Source organism: Bos taurus, chromosome 25 (genome assembly GCF_002263795.3).
Source record: "Bos taurus isolate L1 Dominette 01449 registration number 42190680 breed Hereford chromosome 25, ARS-UCD2.0, whole genome shotgun sequence".
In the NCBI taxonomy this organism is placed as follows: Eukaryota; Metazoa; Chordata; class Mammalia; order Artiodactyla; family Bovidae; genus Bos; species Bos taurus.
The window spans coordinates 584,388-609,410 of record NC_037352.1 but is presented as its reverse complement, the minus strand read 5'-3'; the positions used below and the strand labels follow the sequence as shown (position 1 = coordinate 609,410).

The following is a 25,023-nucleotide window of genomic DNA, read 5'->3' as shown; positions in this document are numbered from 1 at the left end:
CCCCCGCACCCCCTCCCCTGCCTTGGTGAGTCGGGCCTGGGTCCCAGGAGGAGGGAAGGCAGGGAGCAAAAGCTGGAGGCAGCAGAGGCCTGCACCCACCGCCTGCCGCCTCCCACAGCTGCCAGGGCCGCCCCACGCTTCGAGATTCTCACTTCCCTGGGCTCCCATTGGGCTTCAGAGTGCTGAGGACCGCCAAACACACCTGTGGCCTCCCCACGCCATGTGGTCCCCCCTGCAGGCCCTCTCAGGGGGGCCCCTTCCTCTGGGTGGGGATCAGGGGCAGTGGGGGCACAGTGTCCATCCTCCCTGCGGGTCCAGGGCAGCCTGACCTCTGGGGAGCATGGGGCTGTCCTGACCTGCACTACATGAGGATGTCCAGGGCGACCCCTTGGGCCCCAGACTCACTTTCCAAGAGGGGACCTGCTTGTCTGAGGCCCCACCCCGGGAGGGCGGACCTGAGCCCAGGTTTGTGATCCCTGAGCACACACCTCACCCCAAGGAAAGGCCGTTCCTTCCCCATGAGGAGGTCGGGCCTGCAGAGCTGTGAGGTAAGCAGCTCCGCTCCCGATGTGACTGCGGCTCCCTCTCAGGGCACAGTGCCTTTCGTCCTCACCCCCTCATGCTCCAGAACTGGAGACCCCCAGCTGCCTGGGCTAGGGAGACTCCTCTGTGCCCAGGCAACCAGATGAGGGGAGCTCCAGGTAAGGGGTGCCCCAAGTGAGTGCAGGGGTGTTTTAGGTGATGTGGTGATCAGGTGAGGGGTGTCCCAGGTGAGGGGAGCTCCAGGGGAGGGGTGCCCCAGGGGAGGGGTGCTCCAGGTGAGAGGCACTCTGGGTGAGGGAAGCTCCAGGGGAGGGGAGCCCTAGGTGATGGGAGCTCCAGGGGAGGGGAGCTCCAGGTGATGGGAGCTCTAGGGGAGGGGAGCTCCAGGGGAGGGGAGCTCCAGGGGAGGGGTGCTGCAAGTGAGGGGAGCCCCAGGTGAGGGATGCTCCAGGTGAGAGGCACTCTGGGTGAGGGAAGCTCCAGGGGAGGGGAGCCCCAGGTGAGGGGAGCTCCCGGGAGGGGAACCCCAGGTGAGGGGTGCTCCAGGTGAGGGGTGCTCCAGGTGAGGGGAGCCCCAAGTGAGGGGAGCTCCAGGGGAGGGGATCCCCAAGTGAGGGGAGCTCCAGGTGAGGGGAGCCCCAGGTGAGGGGAGCCCCAGGGGAGGGGAGCCCCAGGTGAGGGGAGCCCCAAGTGAGGGGAGCTCCAGGGGAGGGGTGCTCCAAGTGAGGGGAGCCCCAGGGGAGGGGAGTCCCAGGTGTTGGCACAGCCTGCTTTTTGCCTGGGCCCTGGCACCTGCTGAGGGGCAAGAGCCCCGCAAAGTGCAAAGTGAAGCCCTGCCTCCCAGTCAGGGCAGTGTGCACACCCCACTGCCCTCTGCCCACCAGGGCTGAGCCTACGTGGAGGTGACAGGCCGGGTCAGACAGCACTCCCCAGTCACCTCAGGTCTCACGCACCCCCACCCACCCCGCCAGGCCTCCTCCTTTGGTCAGGGTCAGCAGGACGGGGGCACAAGTCCCCACCACACACAGAGGTGTCCTCACCCCGCCAGCACCCACACAGCTGCCTGAGCGGCACCTCCCAGGCCAGCGCGGAGGGCCAGCCTGCCCCCTTCCGCTGCCCCACCTCACACCAGTCCCCCTGGGTCTGCTTCCTGTCAAAATGTTGCTGACAACAGCCGGTTTCATTTTCTATTAAGGCTCTCAGGGGGCTGCCTCTCCGCCCTGAGGCTCTTTCCCTGGTGCAAAGACCCGGCTTTGCTCTCCCCACACCTGGTCCCTCTGCTGTCTCCCAGGAGGTCCCGAGGTGGGCAGTATGAGCCTCGGTCCTCCACCCTGAGCCTGCTGGGAGGCCTGGCATCCCCAGGGGCCCAGACAGAGCCTTCCGCATCCTCCCGCCCCGCCCCGCCCCGTCCCACCCTCTCTCCAGGCCTATTCCAGAGGGAACGTGCCTCAGGACCTTTGCACACCCCTTCCTGAACAACTTCCTTTGCCGTCTCTCCCTTGGGGGACTCAGTTTAGTGTCCTGTCCGCAGGAGCCCCACCACCACCACCACCCTCGGAGGCCTCCATCACGTGTCCCTCTTGAACCTCCATCGCGCTCGTCTCTCTCCAAAATGATCTACTGGTCACTTGTTTCTCTGCTCTGCGGGTGCGCAACTGTGTCCCCCGCTGAGGGAGGTTCCGGGGCCTGGTACCCACAGGTGCGCGGAGGATGTGATGGCCGGGCGGTGAAGGGTGCCCGGCCGTCCGCTCCGCAGGAGGGGCCGGAAGGGGGAGGGTCGGACCGCTGGCGCCCAAGGGCTCGATTCTCTGGGCCCCGCTGGATTCGGGGTCCCCGCCACTCCTCCGAGGCAGTGCTCGCTCTAGCCTGGCTCTCCGTTCGCGGGCGTGGACCTTCCTTCGCCTCCCTCCTGCCCTCGCCGGCCCTCCTCTCCGCTCCCCGCCCCGCGCGCGCCGGGTTTGTTATTGTGCGGGCGCCCGTGGCAAGGGGGAGCGGGGGCGCGTGCCGGGCCGGCGCGTGGCCGTGGGCGCCGCGGCGGGAGCGCGCTGTGCGCGCGGGAGGGCGCGGCGGGGAGGGGCGGGGCTCGGCATCCTCGGCACCCCCGCCCCGGCTCGCCAGCCCGGATTGGCTACCGGCTCCGGGAGCGCGCGAGGGAGCGGCGCGTAAGGCCGGGCTGGGGGCGCGCGCGGCGCCGCCGGCGGCCGCGGAGGAGCGCGGGGAGGAGGGCGGAGGAGGAGCGCCGGGAGGAGGGCGAGGGGAGGGAGGAGGCGCCCGCCCGACTCCCTGCAAAGCGGCCTTATTTATCTGGGCACAGCCATAGCCTCCCCGGTGGGAGGCTCGGGGCGGCCGATCCTCTCCCACCGGGGAGCTCCTCTCGGGGGTGGGCAGCGGAGGGGCCCGGCCAGGCCGGACGCGGGGCGCGGGGCGCGGCCGGGCCCTGCCTGCCAGGCCAGCACCTCGGTCGCCTCCCTGCCTCGCCGGTGCCCATGCCGGGCTCCCCATGACGGGAGGACGCCCGGTGGACAGCGTGGCATGAGCCAGGAGCCCGGGCCGAGGTAAGGTGTGTGTGCCGGGCTAGGCTACAAGGCGGGGAGGGGGCAGGCCACAACACTGGGGAGGGGGCAGGCCACAGCACCGCGGAGGCCACAATGAGCAGGAGGCTGGGAAGGGTCTTGGGACAGCGCCGCCGCTGCCCCCCCGAGGGCTTACGTAACCGCAGCCCCTTCCCTGGCGGCTGCAGCTGGGCCTCCAGCCTGCCAGACCTTCCCCCAGCCCTCCACCCCAGTGGCTGCCTGGTTGAGGCCCGATCCCCATGGCAACTGGACCAAGGCTGTGGGTCGGTGCCACCGTGCTGTTCCCCCGTGGACTCCGAATTACAGGCCCCCAGCTGGGCTGCCTGGGCGAGCTCCTGGACCCCCCACAGCACTCAGGACTCCTCACCCCAGCACCATGAGCCCCTACACCTGGAGACAGGTGTTAGATACAGTTACACTCCAGGAGGAGCTTGTGAACGCGAGGCCCAGTGGCTGACCTGCCCCTGGACACCTGAGCCCGGCCCTGCATGGAGCTTCCACAGTGGGAGGTCGAGGGGAAGGGAGGGCGCTGGCCACGTGTGCTCTGGAGGAGGGGCCGGGCGCTGGCCAAGGCTGGAGGGCCCCAGAAGCAGAGCTGGGCACCCTGAGACTTGCTGGGGGAGGGTCTGTCCTTCTGGGGGTTTGAGTGGGTCGAGGAGTCCCCCACCCATGACCCAAGAAGGAGAGAAGGCCTGGCTGTTGGAACCTCCAGGAGCCTGCAGCCTGGCGGCCGCTCCTCCACCCCTCCCAGCCTCTGCACGGGAGGCTTTCCCTCCATGGACAAGGCCGATGGACCAGGGTCAACCCAGGCCCCCCTGGCGCCAGGCAGAGCCTGGGCCCCTTTCTTCCCACAGATGCCTTCGAAGGATGCTGGACGGCAGTCTTGGGGCAGGAGGCCTGGGCGGGTTGGGAGCCTGAGAGGTTTGGGGTCCCCCAGGGCAACCCACTGGCTCCACAGGAGGTGGCCCTGGGGCTGGCCGAGGCTATCTGGGGAGGAGGGGCATTCAAGGCCCAGTCCCAAACACAGGCAGAGTGGGGAGGCTGTGCAGGCCCCAGGGCACCCCAGGACTCACCTAGCCGGATGCCTGCTGCCTCTGTGGCCTGGCTCCCCCTCACCTGGGGCCCGGGGGGCCTCTGTCTCCCCTTGCTGTGGGCCAGGCCTACGGGCATCTCTGACGCTCCGGGGGTTCATGGGGCCGATGCCACCCTCCAGCTCACACCCACTTTTGGGGCACTCGCACAAGTCCTGTCGCCCACTAGTAAGAAGGGAACAAGTAGCTGGAGGTTGGAGCACCTGGACACTCAGGCCAGCTGGGCCCAGCCTCAAGAAGGGCTGCACTGCGGGGACCAGGGAGACATCTCGCCTGGAGGCTGGGGAAGGGGTTCCTGGGCTGGCGCTGTGAGCTGTCTGCAGCCCCCATCTCATCACACGTGGGAGCTGCTGCTGTGTCTGAGGGCTGGCTGGAGGGATGAGCGGAGGTGGCAGCGAAGCGGGTGGCCCGGAACCTCCCCTCCCAGTGGCCCGGGGGAGCCTCAGTCAGACCCACTGCAGAGGGTAGGCTTGGCCTCCCCTGGGCAGTGTTTGAGGCACTGGATGCACCAGGCCCTGGAGGGCATGGACCCTTCAGAGCAGAGAGGCCTGGAGCCTGGCACATACTCCCAGAGGCACCCGGTCCCACGTGGCTGAGCTGCCCTGAGCTTGGCCACAGGACATGCTCTGCTGGAGCGCCAACTCGGCTCTCTCTTGAGGCCCACGTGCTGCCTTTCCAGAGCCCTGGGCGCCCGGGTGGGGCAGCCCTCACCCCCAAGCATCTCTGAGCTGGGGGCGGGAGGGGAGCGCTGCTGCTAGGACGTGTGCAACGTGGTAGGGATGTACATGTGCCTGAGTCACAGAGCTTGTCATGGAATTTGTCAGCCCGCGCCGTGTCCCCAACCCCAAGCTACCCTGGTCGTCACCCCAGTCCCTGGGCCACCGCTGCAGGTTGACTTGATGTGAGCTACCCATGCCCTGTCTAGCTCGATGGCCCTCAGCCGGCAGGGGGAACTGGTCAGTGCAGGTTCTGTTGTATTAGACGGGCTATCAGGGGTGAGTGAACCTCTGAGCTGAGGACCATGATGGGTGGGTATGAGCAGTCCCAAAGATGAGTGTCTCAGTGGTCGACACGCAGCTTGCAGCTTCTGGAAGGAGAGCAGGGGCGTGACAGGGGGCACACTGGGAGAGACTCCCGGCCCAGGGCTCCAGGCTGGGAGAGCATAGGGACTGAACCAGAACAGAGCAGAGAAAGGAGGCAGCAGCAGCGGGCGGGGTGGGGGTGGGGGTGGGGGCGCAGGGTTGCACTCTGGACAGCCATGCCTGGCCTGAGTCTTAGGAGTAGGACAGCTGGAGGACTTGGGGTCAAATCCTAGCTTTGTGCAACTTCTGAAAATGCACTCTGAACCTTGCTATCCTGGCTTGTGTGTGATGGGCTGAGATCAGCAGTGCAGTGGGAGGACGTGGCGCTCAGAAGCTTCCCTCCCTTCTAATGCTTCCTGTCCCCTTCCCCCTGGTCCGGCCAGACCATGGGGAACAGGCAGCCAGCACCCTCAACCCTGCAGCCCTCAAGGGGGGGGACTTGGCCAAAAAGGAGACACAAGCCGTCCCCTTCCCGAAGGTCTGAGTAAAGGTACAGCCCGCCCCAAGCCCCAGGGTCTTGGGAGCCTTCTCAGAGACCCTGGCATCACTCTTTCCCTCCCTCATGGACACCGGCCTCTGTCACAACCTGGACTGAAGAGCTGAGCCACAGTTGAGCCCTTCCGTCAACTGCCCTCCATCCCACCTCCGGGGAAGCTGCACCCCTTTCTACGTGACCCTGATCATTGGGCTGGCATTCTTCATTCACTCAGCCACCCAGCCAGCATGCTGTCTGTCCTCAGGAGAGACAGACAGGTAGACAGTGATGACAGTCCATGTCATGGCGGACATCTGGAGATGCTTTCAGGCCAGGGGTCCCACGGGGAGAGGCAGGGCAGTGCTCACACCAAAGGATAGAACAGGAGGAGCTTGCGGGGTTAAGGATCCTGGAGGCTTCCTGAGCAAGCAGGGGACCAGCATGTGCCTGGGCAGAGGGGGAGAAGAGTACAGGACAGCAGGTCTCACTGAACTGTAGGGTCAGTCTGGAAAGGGGTTGGAAGTGAGGCTCTTAGGTGGACTTGCTGGGTCTCAGCGCCCAGTGACTTCATCTATAGAAGAGGCAGCTCCTCAGGAAACCCCAGCATGGCCATCTCCAGACCTGGAAGCCACCAAGGTCTGGAGTCCTTGCAGGACTCACAGTGCTCCCCAGGTGCCCTCTGGCCCCCACGGTTCCCGTGAGTCTTCTGGGGAAGCAGAGGCCTGGTTTGCTCTCCTTGATTCACCTCTGGCTCAGGCTGGTGAAGACAAGAAGCTAAACTAGTGACTACCTTACTCCTCCTGTGGTGAACCAGGAGCCTGGAGCCCCTGCAGCCATCATAGGAGAAGCCCTCCCCCAGAATCCCACTCCTCATGGAGACACAGCACACCAGGGGCTGAGGCTGAGAATAGTGCAAGCCTGACTGTCTTATTTTAAAAGACTCTTTCCCTGCGCCTTAGCTGCTGGTGCTGCTCCCTAAAGGGGAGTAGTCCCCAGGGGATTGGCTGCCCCGCCCCGTCCTGACAGGAAGTCCTGACAGGAAGACCAGGCGGGTCCTCCTGGACACACTAGGTGCAGTGGGGGCAGGTGCCAAGAAGGCAGAGATTGCAACCTGTCTTCTGGGTCAGAGGGTCAGAACCAGGCTGAGGGGCCCTTGTCCCAGCCCCCCAGGGGCCTCTTGCCTCACCGGCAGGAAGACCCATTTCTGATTTGAGCATTGTCCCAAAGCCCTGACCCCTGAGCTAAGGTGTGGCTGTTTCCAGTTTCGAACTGAAGATCTAGGGCTCAGACTAAGTCAACGAGGCTGGAGGGTGAGGAGCAGCTGGAGCGCAAGACCATGGACACGGTCGGGGAGCAGCAGGCCTGCTCTGTGGGAAGGAGGCTCAAACCCAGAACGTAGCGGGTGGGGAGGCTAACCGACAGGTGGACCAGGGGCTGTGGAAAGAGGGGCGGCCAGGTCTCGGACACTCCCTGCAAGCTGCTGTAAGCTCTTTTCCGTGGATGGGCTCCACCCAGAGGTCTGGGGGGTGGGGATGGGATTGTGGGTGTATGCAAATGTGAGCTGCTGTGGGGGACGGAAGGGAGCCCCGCGGATGCCCGGGGCATACACGTGATCCCCCCGACTCAGGCTCCACGTGCGCACCCATGGCTGGGAGAATTTTCAACCTAAATCGGCACTGCTCTTGAGTTATTTCTCCCTTGGTGCCGCCTCCGCCGCCTCCTCCTCCGGATCTTAGCTGGGCGGGCGTCTTCTCCCCCCTCCCCCCGCAAGCCTTCCGGGCCCCTCCCAGCCGAGCTGAGTTTGCCGGGCCGTACCCTCCCCGCCGCGCGCTGCCGCTGTCCGTGGTGGCGCGGCCCGGCCCGGCCCCGGAGCCCGCACGAGGCGGCTGCGGGGGCGCTGTCCATGGTGCTGCCGCCGCCGGGCGCGCCCTGCTCTGGGACACAGAAGGTATTCAGACAGGGGCTGCCCCTCTAACCAGCATAGCTCGCACGAGGGAATTGCCAGGATGCTCTCCCCTCTGGCCCCAGGATGGGGGGGGGGGCACTTGTAGGCTTCATACTGTCCCTTCATGCGGCGCTGTTGTCCCAGGATGGCCCCTCCTATGTACTGGCATTAAGGGGTCTGGCTACCCCTGCCACTGTGGGCAACTGTAACTCCTGGGAGCCTCAGGTTCCTGGTCTGAAAACGGTGCTCACAGCAGTGCTTTCCCCTGTGCCCCCCAGCCGGGCAGTTGTGAGGCTGACATACACTATTACCCCAGTGGGCACTCGGCACGTGCTGTTAGGGATGTCGTGTATCAGCCCAGGTGAGGAATGCAACTACCTGGTCATGGCCTGCAGTGAACGGGCAGCCAAGGTGTGGGGGTCTCCTCTTCGGGCGTGGACTGGCAGCCTGAAGGTTCATGACTATCAGGGCATGAAGGCCTTTGGACTCAAAGCTGAGCTTGCAGCCACGAGGGCCACGTGTCCCAGTTAGACCCTTGGGCCCAGCCCAGGATGCATCCTTCCCAGATGTGGAATGCCGGCAAGTGTTGTCCTGTTCAGGGCTTGGGAACCAGTGGAGGTGTGATGCTGGGAAGGGCAGGGCAGGGAAGGACCACTGGCTCCCCTCCCCCTCGGGCCAGCAAGCTCACTCTGAGCCATGCCCTTGGTCCTCTTCTCATGCTGTTCCATGGGGCATATCGTCACCCCCAGGCTTTGAAGTGAGGAAAGTGAGGCTTGGAGCAGGGAAATGGCTCCCCAAGGCCACACAGCGATTTGGGATGAGCCACTGGGTACCCACCTCCAAGCTGAGTGTCAGAGGTGGGGACGGGCAGGAAATCTGGAATGAGAGGCAGATGGTAGCCCTGTGAGGGACCCACTGCCTCTTCTCTCTGGGGTCATCTGCATCCAGTGCCCTCTGCCACCCATTCACAGCCTTGGAGGCCTGAGCAGGGGAATGGGGGATGGTCTCAGTCCCACCCTGTGGGAAGATCCCTACACATAGCCTTTTTCAGCCAGTTCTGTGCCTGTGTCTTGGCTCCACCACTTACTGTGACCTCAGGCAAGCAATTCATGCTGCCTCAAGCTATGGTTTCCTCTTCTGTACAATGGGTACAATCATCAAAGCATTGTCCTCCATTGGTTGAGTGGGAGATTAAGGAAACGATATGTGTGCAGGGCTCATTGTGCTGGCATCACCATGAGCACCCTGGGAAGACACTTGCCCTTTCTCTGGGTATGTTCTGAGCCACAGAACCTCCTGCAGCCACAGAGATTCTCAGTGCATGCGCCTCAGATGGAGCACTTAAACCACTCCAGAGAGCTACACAGGTGTGACATAGAGGAGTGGCCAGAGAATGCCCCAAACCCTCAGTTCCCCAGCCTTGCCTGGCAGAGAGAGGCCTGGCAGGTGCCGATGGTGGGCAGCAGAGGTGAAGGGGACAGTCACCAGCGAGTGTTCCTCCACCTCTGTTCTGTCCATAGAACCTGGGGGTCAAAAAGCTCTGTGGTGGGTGGAGGTTGAGCTCAGTGCATACAGTAGGTGCTCAGGAGTGTTGTAGTCGTGACCAGCCCTGCCTTCCTGCACCTGCTCAGTCAGGGAGTCAGGGCTTACACTCAGACCCTTTCTGTTGGGCGTTTCTGGGAATGGCCTGGGAGGGGATGCCGGGGCGGGGGGGTGGGGGGGGGTAGGGCGGAGCCTAGTCCTCCCGCGCAGGACTCACTGCCGTCTCCTGGACCCTGTCTGCAGCCCGAGCGAGGAAGATGTCGAGCCCGGGTGTCAACGGCGACCCCAAGCCTCCATGCTTGCCTCGCAATGGCCTGGTGAAACTGCCGGGCCAGCCCAATGGCCTGGGTGCAGCCAGCATCACCAAGGGCACGCCAGCTGCCAAGAACCGCCCTTGCCAGCCACCCCCGCCCACCCTCCCACCACCCAGCCTGGCTGCCCCGCCGCCCCGGGCTGCTCTGGCTGGGGGCCTGTGCCCCCAGGCAGGGCTCCCCCTTGGTGGACCAGCCTTAGCCCCAGTGTCTGGGCCCCCAGCAGAGCGACCGCCCCTGGCCACAGATGAGAAGATCCTCAATGGCCTCTTCTGGTACTTCTCGGCCTGCGAGAAGTGTGTGCTGGCGCAGGTGTGCAAGGCCTGGAGGCGTGTGCTCTACCAGCCCAAGTTCTGGGCGGGCCTCACGCCTGTGCTGCACGCCAAGGAGCTCTACACAGTGCTGCCTGGAGGGGAGAAGGAGTTCGTGAACCTGCAGGGCTTCGCAGCACGTGGCTTTGAGGGTTTCTGCCTGGTGGGCGTCTCTGACTTGGACATCTGTGAGTTCATCGACAACTACGCGCTCTCCAAGAAGGGTGTCAAGGCCATGAGCCTCAAGCGCTCCACCATCACTGACGCCGGCCTGGAGGTGCGCACTGCCATGGGCCCAGAGGAGCAAGGGCTGGGGGCTGGGCCAGGCAGTAGCCACTCAGCACATGTGTGTTGTGGGGGGTGGGGCGGTGAGGAAGAAGCTTTCACACACAAGCGGCAAAGTGGCTGAGGGTGGGGCTGGTGCCCTGAGGAGTGTGGCTGTGGGGTGGGGGGAACAGGGCTGGCTACTTAGTTTCGGGGATCTAGTTCAAAATGAAAATTTGGGTCCTTTGCTCAAAGATAACTAAGGATTTCAAGACAGTAACAGCAAAGCAGGGGCTTCCCAGGTGGCGCTAGTGCTAAAGAACCCACCTGCCAATGGAGGAGACAGCTTCAGTCCCTGGGTTGGGAAGATCCCCTGGAGGAGGATATGGCAACCCATTCTAGTATTCCTGCCTGGAGAATCCCATGGACAGAGGTTGCAGAGTTGGACACAACTCAACTGACTTAGCACTCATGCATGCAACAGCAAAGCAGACAAATGTGAGACCCTGCATGCCGAGGATGCTGGAGGAGGTGGGAGAAGCAGGGGCAAAGGTCAGAGGAGCAGCTGTGGAGGTGGCCCCTTCCCCAGGAAGGGGACTCTAATCATCACATCATTAACACCAAGGGCTCTGAGCACCTGCTCGGGCCTGGCCCCGGACTCCCAGATCCCCTGTGCCCTGCCTCCTCCCTTAGAATGTTGTTTACATGTAATGAACACACTGTAAAGTGCACTTGGCAGAGTCCAGCTTGATGGATGTTGACACCCTCTGCACCCTCAAGAACACAGCTTCCTGCCCCTCAGCGGGCTCCTTCCACCCTGTCTGCTATCAGCCACCATGCCCATGGGGAGGCTCATGCTTGGGAAACCACGGTAGGCTTGAGCCCCATGGAGGCCTCCTGACCCCCCCCCGACCCTGCACCTGTCCACAGGTGATGCTGGAGCAGATGCAGGGCGTGGTGCGCCTGGAGCTGTCAGGTTGCAACGACTTCACCGAGGCTGGGCTGTGGTCCAGCCTGAGCGCGCGGATCACCTCGCTGAGCGTGAGCGACTGCATCAACGTGGCCGACGACGCGATCGCGGCCATCTCACAGCTGCTGCCAAACCTAGCCGAGCTGAGCTTGCAGGCCTACCACGTGACGGACACAGCCCTGGCCTACTTCACAGCGCGCCAGGGCCACAGCACGCACACACTGCGCCTGCTCTCCTGCTGGGAGATCACCAACCACGGCGTGGTCAACGTGGTGCATAGCCTGCCCAACCTCACCGCGCTCAGCCTCTCTGGCTGCTCCAAGGTCACGGACGACGGCGTGGAGCTTGTGGCCGAGAACCTGCGGAAGCTCCGCAGCCTCGACCTCTCCTGGTGCCCGCGCATCACTGACATGGCGCTCGAGTATGTGGCCTGCGACCTGCATCGCCTGGAGGAGCTCGTGCTGGACAGGTGTGCACGGCCCCACCCCTAGGCCACGGAGGGCAGGGCCAGGCAAGGCTGCTGGACCTCTAAGAAGGGAGCCTAGTGGACAAACCTGTAGTTAGAGGGGGGCTGCAGCGAGGGGGGCGGGGCCCTCAGAGGCTAGCCTAGTGTGGACTATAACACGGGGGCGGGGCTGAGCAGTGCCCGCCACCCCCCACCGCCCCCGGGAATATGACCTAGCGGCCAGTTGGGGGCGGAGCCTGGGTGGCGCGCGGCACGGTAGGGCAGGAAGGTAGCTCAGCTCCGGGCGTCTGGGGCGGAAAAGGAGGAAGGGGCCAGAGCTGAGGGGCGGGGACAGGTGTTTTGAAGGTGGGCAACCCCTTCTGTTGCGACCACAGGTGTGTACGCATCACGGACACTGGCCTCAGCTATTTGTCCACCATGTCGTCCCTCCGCAGCCTCTACCTGCGATGGTGCTGCCAGGTATCAGCCCTCCATGCCTCCAGAGACTAGGGAGTAGCGAGGGAGGTGGGGGGCGCGGGGAAAGCCCGCACCCAGATATGCCGCTGACCTGTAAGGAAGCCCACTCAGATCCTGTAAGGAAGTCTGGGATCCCTTCACACCCAAGCGGTGCGCATGGAGTCCCCAGGGCCCTCAGCGACTCCGTGGGGACCTGAGAACCTACCCCCTTCCCCCTACGGCCTGACGCTAGGAGTGGGGCTCCCTCGAGGCGGGAACGGAAATAGCTAACTCGCCCCGCTCTCCCGCCCAGGTGCAGGACTTCGGGCTGAAGCACCTCCTGGCCATGAGGAGTCTGCGTCTCTTGTCTCTGGCAGGTGAGCCCCTGTGCCGCCCTCCTGGGCAGTGGCCACTCATCCCCACCTAGGCCGACTCCGCCAGCAGTGCCGGGACCCTCGTGCAGACCCACGCCTGGTGTTGACTCACGGCGGCCCAGATCCCACCCGGCCAGAGGCGGAGTCTCGCCTGGTCCGGGCCCCGCCCTGGTCACGCCCACTAAGCCCCGCCCCTCCGCAGGCTGTCCGCTGCTGACCGCCACCGGGCTGTCGGGCCTGGTGCAGCTGCAGGACCTGGAGGAGCTGGAGCTGACCAACTGCCCCGGAGCCACCCCCGAGCTCTTCAAGTACTTCTCGCAGCACCTGCCCCGCTGCCTCGTCGTCGAGTAGTCGGGGCCTCCCGGCCCTCGGCCCCTCGCTCTCCTCCCCGCCCCGCCCCGAGCAAGGAGGGCGGCGGGCGGGCCAGCCCCGCGCACGCACGCACGCACGCTCGGGGAATTTGTGCATGCCCCTCGCGCCCGCAACTGCACGCCCGCCCTTCGCCACGCCACAGTCGCCTCCATCGTTCGCCCGCCCGCCGGAGGCGGAGCGCTGGGGCTCGGTCCTGGGGGCGCTTTGAGCTCGCCAGACGGCCGCCCCTACCGCCTTCTCCGCCACACCCCGCTCTGTCTCCCCACCCCGGGCAGGGCCCAGGGGGATTGAGGGGAGCTGGGTCCCCTAGGACACAGGGGCCCGGAAGAGCCCCCAGGGCTTCCCGCATCTTCCACTGCACAGCGCCTGGAGCCCTCCGAGGGGTGCGAGGGGAAACAGGCCGCCGCCAAAGCCATGGCCCGCCCAGGAGCCCAAGTCCCGCCCGCCCTTCCCCAGCTCATGCCAGCCTGACCCTCAGCGACCTCCCCTCTTCCTTGCCGCTGTGTGAGAGAGGCCCGGCTCGCCCCACCCCACCCACAGACCTAAGGTCCTCGGACCCTGGCCAGGCTAGGGCAGAACTGGATTAGGAGAGGGGCCACCGGGCTGACAGTGACCTTGGCATAATCAACATTAGCCCAGCTGGCCCCAGTCCACTTCAACTCAGGGGTGGCATAGCTACCTTGAGAGGCTTGCAGCTGGAGCGACCATTAGGGCCTGCAGGCCTTGGGAGCAGTCCTGAGTGGACCCTGCCCTGCAACCCCTGTAGCCAGCTGGGCCCAGGCCCCTCAGCGCAACGCTTCATCCTGGGCAGGTCTCCACCAGGTGGAAGCTGGGAAAGGGGGCCCTAGCCAGTGACCAATCTTCCAGTGACCAGCTCCCCCTCAACACCCAAAGGGAGGGCTCCTTTCTAGCCACAGCCTCCCTCTCCCCAGCTTCCCAGACTTCTACCTGCCCACATGGGCGCACCGTGTTCTGTCTAGTCCCAACACACCTGGAAGTCCTGGGGTGCTGGCCCATCTTGGCGATTGCTGAGGAGGGGGCTGGGACCCCTTTCCATCCCAACCTTGAGCACCCACACCCTATCTTGGGACACTCCCCCCGCCCCCAATCTGGTTGGAAGAGAGTAGCCAGTTTCCAGAGAGCCAGAGAGTGACAGAGAGAGAGAGAGAAAGAGAAAGAGCGAGTGAGAGATGCTGTTGAAGACAGACAGTTCAACAGCCCAAAGATTTCCCTGCCCCTGGAGTGCTGGCCAGAGGCTCCAGGGCTGAGATGGTCAGGAGCCAGTTTCTTCAGCCCCGCCTCCCCACAGCTCCCAGTGGGGAGGGGCAGCTGTCCATTTGTCCAAAGTATTAATGCAACTGAAGCTGTGATATTTCCAACGACTGTAGGAGGAAAAATTAGGGGGACAGAGGAAAACAAAACCAACCAACCCCTAAAATCATTTTCTTATTGTACATAACGACCTCATTCTCCTGTATATGCGGAAGATATAACCTTATATTTGGTAAGTGTTTCTTGTGCTATTTTATCACGTGACCTGTTTATAAAAATATATATTAAAAAAGTTGTAAAAACACATGTCTGAATTGTTTTTAGGTCATCACACCATGGTGGGGAAGGTGTTATCTGTCCTGAGTGGCCCAAGTCTGAATTTTTGTGCACCCCTCATCAGGTTTATTGGTTCTTTTAATAAACATGCAGAGACTGGTAACACTGTGCCAGGCTGGAAACCCAGCAGTGACCACCACAGAAGGCCCCTAACCTCTTACTGTGTCAGCGGGGAGAGACACTAAAATCATTACATATAACAGTCCTTCCAAAATATCTAGGATATAGCCCATTCTTCCAAGGGCAAAAATGAGGGCTGCTAGGGGTATCCTTGGAGAAGGAAATGGCAACCCACTCCAGTGTTCTCTCCTGGAGAATCCCAGGGACGGGGGAGCCTGGTGGGCTGCCGTCTATGGGGTCGCACAGAGTCGGACACGACTGAAGCGACTTAGAAGCAGAAGCAGCAGCAGCAGCAGCAGGGGTATCCTAGACGATCACACAGAGCAGCAAGCACCGGCCAGGGCGCATAGCCAGCAAAGAAAGGGCGGCTCAGAGAGGGTCACTGATTGAACCGTTTGTGTGAACAGGTCCAGTCAGGCACCAGAGCTCTTGGAGACAGACGGATGCGAGTTCACACTCGTGTGAAACAGATGTAATCAGTATACCAGGTTGTGACGAGCGCCGTGGAGGCCACTTAGATGGGGTGGCCGGGGAAGGCCTCTAAAAACGTGCCATTTAAGCTGAACTCTGAGGGATGAGGAGAATTGTTCCGGGGAGGACAACGAGCGAGCACGCGCGATGACCGTGAGGCAGGCAAGGGCGCAGCCGGCTGGGAGCCGCCGTGGCGGGAGCTGCGCGGAGGGGACGGGGCCGGGAGCTCGGGATTTGCCTCCCAGCGCGGTGAGGACGTGTGGGGAGGCCCGCAGGCCGAAGAGTCCCTGGCTGTGTGGAGCTCAGATGAGGCGGGAGGAGGGACCCCTGGAGAGCCGCTAGGAAGCTGTTCCCGAGTACCGAAGAGGGCGAAAAAGAAGGCGGAGACGGAGGAGGGGTGTGGGGCTAGCCTGGGGATGCCTGGGCTTGCTGATGGACCGTGGGGCAGAGATGAGCACTAGCGTTAAAATAGCACGAGTAAAAGAGGAAGAGGAAGAATACCGGAGGCGGAACCGGCGGAGCCTCTACCCCACCTCTGCTCTCCCCTCCGCCTCCAAGGCGCGCTCCCGTCCCGGAACGTTTGTGGTGTGGGCACCCGCTTCCAGCGCGGGGCTGGAAAGAAAAGGACCACGTTCGGCGGGGGGCGGGACGGAAACGGGCTGCTTCCGGCGCGGCCGTTCCTCCCCTGCCCGGCAGTTTCGGGAAATGGCTCATGTGCCCGCGGAAGGAGAGACTTCTCCGTTCCTCCGGTTCCCTCTGACCCTCGCGCCTCTGTAGTCTGTGTTTTCTGGGCGTCTCTGGTCTTCCTGCCCCCTTTCCAGAGGCCGGCTGTGCACGGTGGGAGCCATCTGGTTTCCCTGGCGGGACTGACTGCCCGAAGGTCCAGTGACCATCCTGATTTGGCAGTTAGGGGGTTGGAGAATTGGCCTGGCCTGGGGCTGACCAGGTAAGGTCTCCTCCAGAAGTCAGACATGGGGCTGGCTAGCCTCAGGGCAGCCATGGCGCCCTCCGTCTGCCCGGTGAGGGTGATGGAACTTGCCTATCAGACCGACTAACGGTGGACTCCCCTGGACTAAGCAGTTTTGGAGGAACCACCCAGGGTGAAGGGTCTGAGTGGCCACGCCCCTGCCGCCAGGCTGACCAGCCCTGCCCACCTCACTGATCTGTCCTCGCCACTCGTGCAGCCATGGAGAAGATGTCCCGCGTGACCACGGCCCTCGGTGGGAGCGTGCTGACTGGCCGCACCATGCACTGCCATCTGGATGCTCCGGCCAACGCCATCAGCGTGTGCCGTGACGCGGCCCAAGTGGTCGTAGCAGGCCGCAGCATCTTCAAGATCTATGCCATTGAGGAGGAGCAGTTTGTGGAGAAGCTGAACCTGCGCGTGGGCCGCAAGCCCTCCCTCAACCTGAGCTGTGCAGACGTTGTCTGGCACCAGATGGACGAGAACCTGCTGGCCACGGCTGCCACCAACGGCGTGGTGGTCACCTGGAACCTGGGCCGGCCGTCCCGCAACAAGCAGGACCAGCTGTTCACGGAGCACAAGCGTACAGTGAACAAAGTGTGCTTCCACCCCACTGAGGCCCACGTGCTGCTCAGCGGCTCCCAGGATGGCTTCATGAAGTGCTTTGACCTGCGCAGGAAGGACTCTGTCAGCACCTTCTCGGGTGAGGCCCTGGGAGGCAGGTCAGGCAGGTGTGCATCTCTGCAGGTGGCCGACCTGTCTAGGCAGGTTAAGAAGCGCTGTTTGTCAGAGGCCCTCAGGTGTGCTCCCAGAGGGCTTCCTGGAGGAGGAGCCAGCTGAGCTGGCACTGGAGGAGGGGGTGGAGGTCAGCAGGGAAGGGGCAGGGGTGGGCCTGGTGGAAGTGTGAGGGGTATGTGGAGTGTGGGCACAGCGTTGATGCACTTGCGGGGCCAGCAGGAGTCGAGGGTAGTGTGGGATCAGGGAGAGGGCAAATGGGTGGCTGCCCTGGCAGCTGAGCCTTCTCTCGCCATGCCTCAGAGCTCCAGGCCACCTCATTGCATGAAGTCTGCTTCCAGGGTCCTCAGCCCAGGGAAGCAGTGGGGAGTGGGGCATTGCCTGGTTCCTCCCCCCTCAAGTTCCCTTCCCAGCAGGTCCAGCTCTTGACACCCCCGCCTTGAGCCAGCTTACCTTTTTACCTCGATGAGACCAAATGAAGGACAGGGCAGAGCCCTCAGATAATCAGGGAGCATCTTACGACAGTCCTTGAGCTCCCTGTGCGGGGGAAAGCTGGATGCTGCATTCGAAGTCTCCTGGTGTGGTGGTCCTCAGGGCTAGACGTGTCCCCTCAAGGTCTCCAGTCCTTGGGGGCTGGCCAGCCTGGCAGCTCCAGCTCAAGGTGTAGGGCCTGGGCAGAGCCTGGGGCATTCTATCCCTGCCTCCTGGGGCCTGAGGTTTCCAGAGGATTGTGTTCGGCCCACCAAGGCTCCTGTTCACACAGTGCTCTGACACCTGGTCCTGAAGCCGTGACAGCTTTGCACGAGGACGGATGTCAGATGCAGAATCCAGAGAAAATCAAGGTCCAGGAGTCTGTTAAAAACCACCCGATGCCTGGTGTCCCTCTCACCTGCCTAGGCTATTATCTGCTTTGCCATGCCTCTCTTTGCCCCTGTCCACTCTGGACAGGCCTTGGCAGTGTCTACACCACCCTCCAGGCCTTCTGGTCTGGGCCATGGGCAGGAATGCAGCACCAGCCCACATCCATTCCAAGGAATCCCCATTGGTTGCTTGCTTTCCCTCCTGGAGCTCCTGTGGGCCACCCTGTCCCCCACCCTCAACCTTCTCCCTCCACTAATGTCCACTCACAGGCCAGTCTGAGAGTGTGCGTGACGTCCAGTTCAGCATCCGAGACTACTTCACCTTCGCGTCCACCTTCGAGAATGGCAACGTGCAGCTCTGGGACATTCGGCGGCCTGACCGCTGTGAGCGAATGTTCACAGCCCACAATGGGCCTGTATTCTGCTGTGACTGGCACCCCGAGGACAGGTGTGGGCTGGGGGCCAGGGCAGCGGGGCAGGGTGGGTGGGCTTGTGGAAGGGCTCTCTGACTGCCTCAAGACCTGTGAGACAGAGTGGGGAGCCCTCCCACCCCGAAAGAGGTCACTGAGGACTTCCTGGGCCTTCCCCAGGGGCTGGCTGGCCACAGGTGGGCGTGACAAGATGGTGAAGGTCTGGGACATGGCCACACACCGTGCCAAGGAGGTGCACTGTGTGCAGACCATCGCCTCCGTGGCCAGAGTCAAGTGGAGGCCTGAGTGCCGCCACCACCTCGCCACGTGCTCCATGATGGTGGACCACAATGTCTACGTGTGGGACGTGCGCCGGCCCTTTGTGCCTGCCGCCATGTTTGAGGAGCACCGGGACGTCACGACGGGCATCGCCTGGCGCCACCCGCATGACCCCTCGTTCCTGCTCTCCGGCTCCAAGGACAGCACTCTGTGTCAGCACCTGTTCCGCGACGCCAGCCAGCCTGTTGAGCGTGCCAACCCTGAGGGCCTCTGCTACGGCCTCTTTGGGGACCTGGCCTTCGCAGCCAAGGAGAGCCTCGTGGCCACCGAGTCGGGGCGCAAACCCTACGCTGGGGATCGGCGCCACCCCATCTTCTTCAAGCGCAAGCTGGACCCTGCCGAGCCCTTTGCGGGCCTCGCCTCCAGTGCCCTCAATGTCTTTGAGATAGAACCCGGCAGCGGCAGCATGAGCTGGTTCGTGGATACAGCCGAGCGTTACGCCCTGGCCGGCCGACCACTGGCTGAGCTCTGTGACCACAATGCGAAAGTGGCTCGAGAGCTTGGCCGTAACCAGGTACACAGGGTGGGCTGAGGGCTAGGATCTTGGTACAGGGCCTGGCACTCCTCTGACAGCTGCGGCTGGACCGTGCCGAGTTCAGAGTTCAGCTCTGGCTGAGGACACCCCCAGCTTGCCCCAGTAACAGAGTGTCCAGAGCCCCAGGAGTGGGCCAGATGCCAGTGCCATTCCTGGGGTGCAGGCCTGGGTGTTGTGGGGTCTTGGCCCCTCTTGGCTTGTCCTTGCTTCTAGACTTCCCAGGATGTCCGGCCCTACAGAGAATGTCCACATTGCCTTGCTCATCATCTCCCTGGGACCTCAGGCCCATTTCCATGTTTCCTCTGCCCCTACAGGATGGAGGCTAGGTTTTTTGTTTTTCCTATGGGCCTTGGCTTCCCACCTGGGGTGGGCCAGGACGTTGGGTCCCTGGGGCAGCTGAAAGCTGAGGGTTTGTGGTTCTATCCAGGCAGAGGGGAGCCTGTGCAGGCCTCCAGGGACCCAGGACCCCCATGAGTGACTAGTGCCTACCCCTAGGTGGCTCAGACGTGGACCATGCTCCGGATCATCTACTGTAGTCCTGGTCTGGTGCCCACCACCAATCTCAACCACAGCATGGGCAAGGGCAGCTCCTGTGGCCTGCCCCTCATGAACAGGTAGACACCTGGGGGCGGCTCTCCCCAGAGGGTGGGACTGCTGGTGCCTACCCACCCATCGGCCCTCCCTGCCTCCAGTTTCAACCTGAAGGATATGGCCCCAGGACTGGGCAGTGAGACTCGGCTGGACCGCAGCAAGGGTGATACACGGAGCGACACAGTGCTGCTGGACTCCTCAGCCACACTCATAACCAATGAAGGTAGGGTGGGGGCTGGCAGAGGGCCTTCATGGGATTGGGAATGGGTCTCCAAGCGTGAGGCAGTCCTGGAATGCTCTCCCTCCCTCCCTTGGACAGATAACGAGGAGACTGAGGGCAGCGATGTGCCCACTGATTACCTGCTGGGCGACGTGGAAGGTGAGGACGATGAGCTTTACCTGTTGGATCCGGAACACGCACACTGTAAGTGGGGGTGTTTCGGGGAAGGGGTGGAGTGGGGCTGGGAGGCGGGGCCAGAGCCTGCCTACCCTTCCTGCCCCTATGTCATAGCGGAGGAGCCCGAGTATGTGCTGCCCCAGGAGGCCTTCCCGCTGCGCCACGAGATTGTGGATACCCCGCCGGGGCCCGAGCACCTGCAGGACAAGGCCGACTCTCCCCACGTGAGCGGCAGTGAGGCAGATGCAGCCTCCCTGGTGCCTGTGGACTCCTCCTTCTCACTCATCTCGGTCTCGCACGCGCTGTGCGACAGCCGCCTGCCGCCCGACTTCTTCAGCGCCCTAGTGTGTGACATGCTGCGCTTCTATGCCGAGCAGGGTGATGTGCAGATGGCCGTGTCCGTGCTCATTGTGCTGGGTGAGCGCGTGCGCAAGGACATCGACGAGCAGACCCAGGTGGGTGACAGGGTCTGGGGGTCTTCCTGGAGCAGCTGCCACCCCGAGGACTGCCCCTGCACGCCCCGCCTACACCTGCACCTGTGTCTATGCCCAGGGAACCCCGGGTTCTTACTCCGCCCTCCCCGCCCTGCCCACCAGGAGCACTGGTACACGTCCTACATCGACCTGCTGCAGCGCTTCTGCCTCTGGAACGTGTCCAATCAAGTGGTCAAGCTCAGCACCAGCCGCGCCATCAGCTGCCTCAACCAGGCCTCCACCACCCTGCATGTCAACTGCAGCCACTGCAAGCGGCCCATGAGCAGCCGGGGCTGGGTGTGCGACCGCTGCCGCCGCTGCGCCAGCATGTGCGCCGTCTGCCACCACGTGGTCAAGGGGCTCTTCGTGTGGTGCCAGGGCTGTAGTCACGGCGGCCACCTGCAGCACATCATGAAGTGGCTGGAGGGCAGCTCCCACTGCCCCGCCGGCTGCGGCCACCTGTGCGAGTACTCCTGACCCGCTGCCGGGCTGGTGGGGATGGGCTTGTGAACCAAATAAAGGACGCGGGAGGCATTCTGAGCGGCTTGTTACCTGCTCGTGTCGCTTGGGGTCAGCTGCCGGCGCGGCCTACTTTACCGGGCGGAGGGCGGGGCCTCCGCGGCGCAGTAGCCAATAGCATCCCTTGGAGCGGCCCTCGCCCCTCCTCCCGGAAGCGCCCCCCTCCTTCTGGGCCGAAGGAAGCGGCTCCCCAGCCGGTCGGTGGCCTCACGGAGGCACTCCCGGCGTGCCTCGCGGCTGCAAGCTCATGGCGCTGGAGGCGCGGCCGCTTCTGTGGCTCGCGCTCTGGACGCTGGCGGTTCCCGCCCGGAGCTTCGGGAAGGACGCCGACGGAGGGTGGTGAGCGGCGCCGGGTGGCCGGGTGGGGCGAAGCGGGGCGGGGAGCGCAGCGGGGCGGCCGACAAAGTGAGCCGCTGTGTCGGCAGGCGACGGCCCGGACCGGGGGCGCCGGCGGCCGTGACGGAAGAGGAGCACTGCACTGTGGAGCGCCGGGCTGACCTCAGCTACGCCGAGTTCGTGCAGCGGTACTTGCGGCCTCCTTCGGGGCCACACCTCCCGGAAACCTGTGCCTAGAGCCGTCCCCTGCACCGCCGAGGCCGCTTCCCCTTGAGCCCCTTCGAGCGCGTGTGGGCGGGAGCCGAGGGTGGGCGAGGGTCAGACCTGGCTGTGACCCTGCCCTTCCTTTTAGCTACGCCTTTTCCAGACCTGTCATCCTGCAGGGGCTCACCGACAACTCGGTGAGTATTCACGCCCCTCTCGACGACCACTCGCCAGTGCAGGGCCCCGCCCCGAAGTCCTTTCTCTACCTCCGCAGAGGTTCCGGGACCTGTGCACCCGTCAGAGGCTGCTGGCCTCCTTTGGAGACAGCGTGGTCCGGTTGAGCACCGCCAACACCTACTCCTACCAGAAAGGTGAGCTGCCCCACCCTGCAGCCCAGCCTACTTGCCAGCACCTTGCAGGCAGCACCAACTAGTCCTGACCAACGCCTTTCAAACTGCAGTGGACCTGCCCTTTGAGAAGTATGTGGAGCAGATGCTGCACCCCCAGGACCCCATCTCCATGGGCAATGGTGAGCCAGACAGGTGACCATGGGTGTGTGTGGGGGGTGACTTGGAGATCCCTGTGTCCTGTGTTTTCCGCTGGCAGACACGCTGTACTTCTTTGGGGATAACAACTTCACTGAATGGGCCTCCCTCTTTCGGCACTATTCTCCACCTCCGTTCAGCCTGCTGGGTACAACTCCTGCTTACAGCTTTGGAATTGCAGGTGGGTGCCCTGCAGGACAAAGGGACTTGGGGGCTGGGTTGGGGAGGATTAAGCTTGGTAACCAGGTGCTCGTAACTCGCCCCACAGGAGCTGGCTCTGGGGTGCCCTTCCACTGGCATGGACCCGGGTTCTCGGAGGTGATCTATGGCCGCAAGGTCAGCACAGGGTGCGGGCTGAGACTCTGGGTTCACTGACCAAAATACAAAGCATAACTTTGCTGCTCCTCCCCACCCCCCAGCGCTGGTTTCTGTACCCTCCTGAGAAGACACCCGAATTCCACCCTAACAAAACCACACTGGCCTGGCTCCGGGACACATACCCAGCCCTGACACCATCTGCACGGCCCCTGGAATGCACTATCCAGGCTGGTGAGGTCAGTGGCTGGCAGGCAGGGGCCAGGCTGAGCGGGGCCAAAGATCCCCAACCAACCCATCAACCCACATGTCCCCCCCACCCCTCACCAGGTGCTGTATTTCCCTGACCGATGGTGGCATGCCACACTCAACCTCGACACCAGCGTCTTCATCTCTACCTTCCTCGGTTAGCCAAAGGGGGTGGCTGGCGAGCCCACTGCACACCAGCACACATCCCTGCAGTGCTCACAGGTTTTATTACAGGGACAGAGGTGGTGGCAGCAGCCTCAGCCCAACCCACCTCAGCCCCCCTTTCCGGCCCAGGAGGAGGATGAGAGGTGCGTTGCCCAGCAGAACTGATGGGGGTGGGGTTGGGGACACCAGGGTAGGGATCCAGGGACACAAACTATGTACAGAAAACTAGGGGCTACTGCCCCAAGGCCCTCCTGAGCTAGGGTACCGGGCAAGGCAGGTGGGTGGCCCATACACCCACCCTGCTCAGTAATCCTCTACCCAGCCATTCTCAGAGATGAAGGCATCGATGACCTCTTTCATGGCCAAGTTGGGGATGAGCTGTTCCTGGGTCAGGGGGCTCCGAGTCACAGGGTCAAAATGGCCCACGCGCTGTAGTGACGACAGGATCAGAATTAGGAGCTGCTCAGGGTGTGTGGGTCCTGCTGCCAACACCCATAGGCCCTCACCTGCAGGTGCTCCTCGATGTCCTTGCGGTCGTACGTGATGCCGCTGGGCGTGATGCAGGGCTCCCGCATCAGCTCAAAGCTGATCTTGCCGCACAGGTAGTCGGGGATGTCTCGCTTCTGCAGCACACAGGGTTGGATCAGGTCAGGGGCTGGGAAGGGACACTGCTCCGGCTACCCACAGGCCCCAGAAGACGGGCAGCTCACCTTTCTCTTCTCATCTACCTGGGAGAAGAGCTCGTCCATGTCTGCCAAGTACTTGTCCTGCAAAGAACCAAGCAGCCACTTGTGGGCCTGACACCCCTCTCCCCTCCCCAGGCACCGAGACACACAGACCCAACAGGAGCTGGGGGACCTCACATCACAGCACACACACACACAGAGGAACCACACTTGGGCTGGGGCACCCTCACATGCTTGGCTTCAATGCAGGCCTGCTGGGCCCGTATGTGGCTGTCGTCCTCGTCACCCTCGTGGTTCCGCTGACACTCTTCCAGTTCCCTGGGGGTTGACCAAAAGGTGATCAGAGATGGGTCTGGCCAGGGACAGTCAGACTCCACTCCAGTCTTAGGATCATTCAGGCCTCATTCCCCTCCATCTCCTGTGTGCCAGAGTTGACCTTCAATAAACACCTGTGTTCACACCTCAGAGTTAACCTAAAAGTGGTGACTCGAGGGGGGGAGCCCACCTCTCACGCTCAGCCACAATGAGCCGTGTAAGATAAGAGTGCAACTCATTTTCCTGGTGGATGCGTCGCTCCTCAATGCTGTTCCAGCGCTTTTTCTTTGCGATGCGCAGAGCACTGGGGATGTCATCCCCAAAGTTGAGCCGCTGCTCCTTGGCCAGGTTGTAGGCTGGGGGATAGAGTATTTGGGTAAACTTCAACCAGTCCACCCACCTGGTCCCAGGCACCCTGGAACCGGCTAGCCTATAAGCCCACCTCGCTGCAGGTTGGCAATAGCCTCATCATAGCTTTCCATCTCCAGCTGGCATTGCCCCAGGAAGAAGTGTGCCTTCACAGACTGCCCGTCCAGCTCCAGGGCGCGCCGACAGTCAGCCAGGGCTTGCTCGTGCTGCTGCATCTTCAGGTAGCACAGTGCCCGGTTGGTGTAATACACTGCCACCAAGGGGTTCCGGGTCTGGGGACCAAGGCCGGACCAGCCGGCATGAGGGAGTGAGCTCAGCCTGCCCACTCTGTCCCAACTTGAGGCCCACAGTTGGAACCAAGACACTAGCGTTTTCTCAGCTTCCAAGCCCTTGGGTTCTGAGGGAGGGTGAAGCCTACGTGAGCCCACTCTCTTGGACTCCAATGAGTCTTGTGAGGTAGCTTTCCCAGACTCGTGGAAGTGCCCAGCATCGCGTTTGACTCCTCAAGGAGCAAGGGTGCCTGGTCCCCAGCCCAGTGGGCCTCGAAAACCTACAGTTCCCACCCAACACAGTTCTCTGGCAGCCCGCACTGGCTTGGGAAAGGCGCGGCCTCGGCCCCAGACCCCAAGCACCCACCCCCTCCCTCCGAAAGTCTGGCGGGCACGGCCTGACATGTTCTGGAGAGGGCGCGGGGCAGAAGCCGCACCCCGGCCCCTCCCCTGGCTCAGACGCCAAGCCCCTCCCGCAGCGCGGGCGCACTCACGATGGCGCGGCCGTAGCAGGCCGCCGCCTCCGGGTACTTGCGGCCCACGAAGAGCCGGTTGCCCTGCTCCTTGAGCTCCTGTGCGCTCGGGCTCTTCTCGGGGCTGGCGCCGCCGGCGCCCAGCCGTGCGCCGCCCTCCTTCTCCTCCTTGCCCTTCATGGCGCCGCGCGGCACCGCCTGGGCTCCGCTCCCAGGCTCCGCGCCCAGCCCGCCCTGCGCCCGCAGCCCGAGCCCGCGATCCGCTCGGGCCCGGTCCAGCGCTCCGCCACCGGAACTTCCGGTCTGCAGGTAGGCGGGGCC

General features: G+C 63.3%; 4 protein-coding genes across 8 annotated transcripts; 3 read left to right on the top strand and 1 right to left on the bottom strand.

Annotated features, from left to right (window-relative positions):
* Window positions 1–2,806: 2,806 nt before the first annotated feature.
* FBXL16 (F-box and leucine rich repeat protein 16) lies at window positions 2,807–14,330 on the top strand. Its single transcript, NM_001099212.1, is given in 6 exon segments — window positions 2,807–3,098; window positions 9,495–10,150; window positions 11,068–11,576; window positions 11,948–12,032; window positions 12,322–12,385; window positions 12,585–14,330. Coding segments are annotated over 5 exon segments (1,449 nt in total). The 5' UTR covers window positions 2,807–3,098; window positions 9,495–9,508; the 3' UTR covers window positions 12,734–14,330.
* Window positions 14,331–15,620: 1,290 nt separating this feature from the next.
* Window positions 15,621–20,797, top strand: WDR24 (WD repeat domain 24). 2 transcript variants are annotated; one of them, XM_005224406.5, is made up of 9 exons: window positions 15,621–15,899; window positions 16,138–16,620; window positions 17,783–17,960; window positions 18,103–18,775; window positions 19,292–19,410; window positions 19,489–19,610; window positions 19,707–19,811; window positions 19,899–20,239; window positions 20,381–20,797. In XM_005224406.5, the coding sequence occupies exons 2-9, from the start codon at window positions 16,140–16,142 to the stop codon at window positions 20,732–20,734; spliced, it is 2,373 nt and encodes a 790-aa protein (XP_005224463.1). In that variant the 5' UTR covers window positions 15,621–15,899; window positions 16,138–16,139; the 3' UTR covers window positions 20,735–20,797.
* A 212-nt stretch (window positions 20,798–21,009) lies between these two features.
* JMJD8 (jumonji domain containing 8) lies at window positions 21,010–23,741 on the top strand. Of its 4 annotated transcripts, XM_024985397.2 has the most exons (11): window positions 21,010–21,115; window positions 21,202–21,300; window positions 21,465–21,513; window positions 21,591–21,687; window positions 21,777–21,845; window positions 21,923–22,042; window positions 22,130–22,197; window positions 22,281–22,415; window positions 22,507–22,582; window positions 22,660–22,733; window positions 23,412–23,741. In XM_024985397.2, exons 1-10 carry the CDS (start codon window positions 21,024–21,026, stop codon window positions 22,728–22,730), a joined length of 876 nt encoding a protein of 291 aa, XP_024841165.1. In that variant the 5' UTR covers window positions 21,010–21,023; the 3' UTR covers window positions 22,731–22,733; window positions 23,412–23,741. The 4 variants fall into 4 exon arrangements, with proteins under 4 accessions (XP_024841165.1, XP_024841166.1, XP_024841164.1 ...); XM_024985398.2 differs by having other exon boundaries at window positions 21,202–21,288; window positions 22,660–23,741; XM_024985396.2 differs by having other exon boundaries at window positions 22,660–23,741.
* STUB1 (STIP1 homology and U-box containing protein 1) lies at window positions 22,634–24,990 on the bottom strand. Its single transcript, NM_001075166.1, is given in 7 exon segments — window positions 22,634–23,019; window positions 23,097–23,213; window positions 23,301–23,357; window positions 23,507–23,594; window positions 23,782–23,947; window positions 24,034–24,232; window positions 24,724–24,990. Coding segments are annotated over 7 exon segments (912 nt in total). The 5' UTR covers window positions 24,883–24,990; the 3' UTR covers window positions 22,634–22,893.
* Window positions 24,991–25,023: the final 33 nt, after the last annotated feature.

Coding starts and splice junctions, on each gene's coding strand:
- WDR24 (XM_005224406.5), top strand. CDS start 16,140: ATGGAGAAGATGTCCCGCGTGACCACGGCCCTCGGTGGGAGCGTGCTG. Junction 16,621..17,782: donor CTCTGTCAGCACCTTCTCGG/GTGAGGCCCTGG, acceptor GTCCACTCACAG/GCCAGTCTGAGAGTGTGCGT. Junction 18,776..19,291: donor GAGAGCTTGGCCGTAACCAG/GTACACAGGGTG, acceptor GCCTACCCCTAG/GTGGCTCAGACGTGGACCAT.
- JMJD8 (XM_024985397.2), top strand. CDS start 21,024: ATGGCGCTGGAGGCGCGGCCGCTTCTGTGGCTCGCGCTCTGGACGCTG. Junction 21,846..21,922: donor CCCCATCTCCATGGGCAATG/GTGAGCCAGACA, acceptor TTCCGCTGGCAG/ACACGCTGTACTTCTTTGGG. Junction 22,043..22,129: donor TTACAGCTTTGGAATTGCAG/GTGGGTGCCCTG, acceptor CTCGCCCCACAG/GAGCTGGCTCTGGGGTGCCC.